This window comes from Portunus trituberculatus, chromosome 28 (assembly GCF_017591435.1).
Source record: "Portunus trituberculatus isolate SZX2019 chromosome 28, ASM1759143v1, whole genome shotgun sequence".
Lineage (NCBI taxonomy): Eukaryota > Metazoa > Arthropoda > Malacostraca > Decapoda > Portunidae > Portunus > Portunus trituberculatus.
Window position 1 is genome coordinate 1,649,770 of NC_059282.1, and position 2,500 is coordinate 1,652,269.

The following is a 2,500-nucleotide window of genomic DNA, read 5'->3' on the forward strand; positions in this document are numbered from 1 at the left end:
GAGAGAGAGAGAGAGAGAGAGAGAGAGAGAGAGAGAGAGAGAGAGAGAGAGAGAGAGAGTGGAGGTGGGGTTGCCAAGTATTCCTAATGATAGTATTCTTATAATAATTGCTAACAGAAAAAATAAGCACAAATATATCAAGGTCAGAGAGAGAGAGAGAGAGAGAGAGAGAGAGAGAGAGAGAGAGAGAGAGAGAGAGAGAGAGAGAGAGAGAGAGAGTAAACCAAAGACAGGACAAGGAGAAAGAAGAAACCAAATAATTGTGCACGAAGAAAGAAGAAACCAAATAATTGTGGAGGAGGAGGAGGAGGAGGAGGAGGAGGAGGAGGAGGAATAGAGGAAAAAGAATATGCAAGTCGATCTAAAATGACAAGTTTATGAGGAGGCTTCAAGAAAATAAAGGTTTGCAGTATATGAAGAGGAGGAGGAGGAGGAGGAGGAGGAGGAGGAGGAGGAGGAGGAGGAGGAGGAGGAGGAGGAGGAGAATGAAGGGAATGATGAGGCAGAGAATAGCAGGTGAATTGGAGGATTGTAAAGATTAAAGACAAGATAAGGATATGAAGAAGAAGAAGAGTAGGAGAAGAGAAGAAAATGAAGAGAAGTTATTGAAAAAAAAGGAAAAAAAAAGAAGAGAACAAGGAATCAAAACAACGAAATGAGTAAGAATGGAAGAGAGATAAAAGAAAAGAGGAAGAAAAATAAATAAGGAGAAGGAGAAGAGGGGAGAGATAGAAGGGAAGAGAAACACGCGAAGATTGAAAGTTGAGTGACCGATGGAGAGAGGAGGAGGAGGAGGAGGAGGAGGAGGAGGAGGAGGAGGAGGAGGAGGAGGAGGAGGAGGAGGGTTACCTGAGGCTCTGTACGACCTTGAACTTAATAATGATGACAGGTGGAGTTAAACTGGTTCAGGTGGTGATGGTGGTGGTGGTGGTTGCGGTGGTGATGGCGGTGGTTAGATAGTAAGGAATGTCAGAATACAAAACGTACATCACCACCACCACCACCACCACCTACCACCACCACCACCACCGCTCATCCAAACTAAATAGAAGTTGCAAAACGTGATGTCCATTTTATTATACTGTGGAGGAGGAGGAGGAGGAGGAGGAGGAGGAGGAGGATGAATGTAGGAGGGGAGAATGGAGGGAAGGGAGGAGCATGACTAACACAGAGAGAGAGAGAGAGAGAGAGAGAGAGAGAGAGAGAGAGAGAGAGAGAGAGAGAGAGAGAGAGAGAGAGAGAGAGAGAGAGAGAGAGAGAGAGAGAGGTGGGCGAAATACACTTGCACTAAAATAATATTGTCACCTCAATTAATTCACATCGTTACCTCATTTATTCAGCAAACACATCCTGTCCGCAGAACCGCTAAATTAATTAATATTCCCCACCTGGCAACTCACTTTTTTCCCGCTCTTCTATTTCTCTTCAGTTTATCTTTATTTTTTCATGTTTTGTTTACGCCTCCCTCCACCCCTCCACTCTCTCTCTCTCTCTCTCTCTCTCTCTCTCTCTCTCTCTCTCTCTCTCCGGTTCGTTGGTCCGGCAGATGTGTCGGTTCGGTTCAGTTAAGTTCGGTTCGGCTCGCTTCGTTCGTTCGTTCGTTTGGTCAGTTCGTGTGAAAATGATTGTGTTGTTTTTGTTTTTCCCAGAGTTTGTGTTGTGGTGGTTATTTTTCATGTTTTTCTGTCTTATTTCTTTCATTCTTTCATCCTTATATTTATTTTCTTTAATTGTTGCTCTTGTTCTTTTTCCTTCTTTTTTTCTGAAACCATCCGTGTATTTGTGATTCATTTCGTAGTTATCATTAAAAATTCTACGTTTTCTGTTGTTTTTGTTGACTTGTTTACATTTCCTCCCGTTTTCTCTCCTCCACACTATTATTATCCAATTTTCTTTTACTTATATAGTTAGTATCTTTATCCTTTCCTTTGTCTCATCTCCATTATTAATTTTTTCTTCTATTCAACCCCATAACAAAAAAAAATAATAACAATAAATAAAAACCTATTAAGTCACCCATAAAAAACACTAACACTTCATAATTTCTCACACAGATGGCGCGTGGATCACAAGCAGCAGTGGCGGCGGTAGTGGTGGTGACGGTTGGCGTGTTAGTGGGGAGTGTCTCTGCTGTCTTTCCCTATGGTTATTACGGCGCTCCATCCGTTGTCTACCGCACGCCCACCTACTACAATGCCCCGCCCATCTCATACCCGGCGATATGTAAGAGAGAGAGAGAGAGAGAGAGAGAGAGAGAGAGAGAGAGAGAGAGGAATAAAGATGAAAGAGGAAAAGCTAGGAAGGAATTTTGAAAGAAGGAAAGGAAAGACGAAAAAAGGAAGGAAGGAAGGAAGGAAAAGAAAGGAAGGAAAGAAAGAATGGGAAGGAGGGAGGGAGAGAGAGGGAGGGAGGAAAGAAGGAAGGATAGAAGGGAAGGAAAGAAGGAAGGAAGGATAGAAGGGAAGGAAGGAAGGAAAGGAAGGAAGAAAGGAAGGAAGGA

The 2,500-nt window shown here is 43.0% G+C and overlaps 1 protein-coding gene and 1 long non-coding RNA gene across 2 annotated transcripts in view; both read left to right on the forward strand.

Annotated features, from left to right (window-relative positions):
* The window catches only part of LOC123510113, a 17,869-nt gene that overhangs the window by 4,856 nt on the left and 10,513 nt on the right, over positions 1-2,500 (forward strand). Inside the window, exon 2 of the mRNA XM_045264925.1 lies at positions 2,055-2,223. Within this exon, the coding sequence (XP_045120860.1) occupies positions 2,055-2,223 (169 nt within the window). The remainder of the gene's footprint in view (positions 1-2,054; positions 2,224-2,500) is intronic.
* The window catches only part of LOC123510115, an 11,803-nt gene continuing 10,513 nt past the window's right edge, over positions 1,211-2,500 (forward strand). The window contains exon 1 of the long non-coding RNA XR_006676391.1: positions 1,211-1,267. This is a non-coding gene — a long non-coding RNA (uncharacterized LOC123510115). The remainder of the gene's footprint in view (positions 1,268-2,500) is intronic.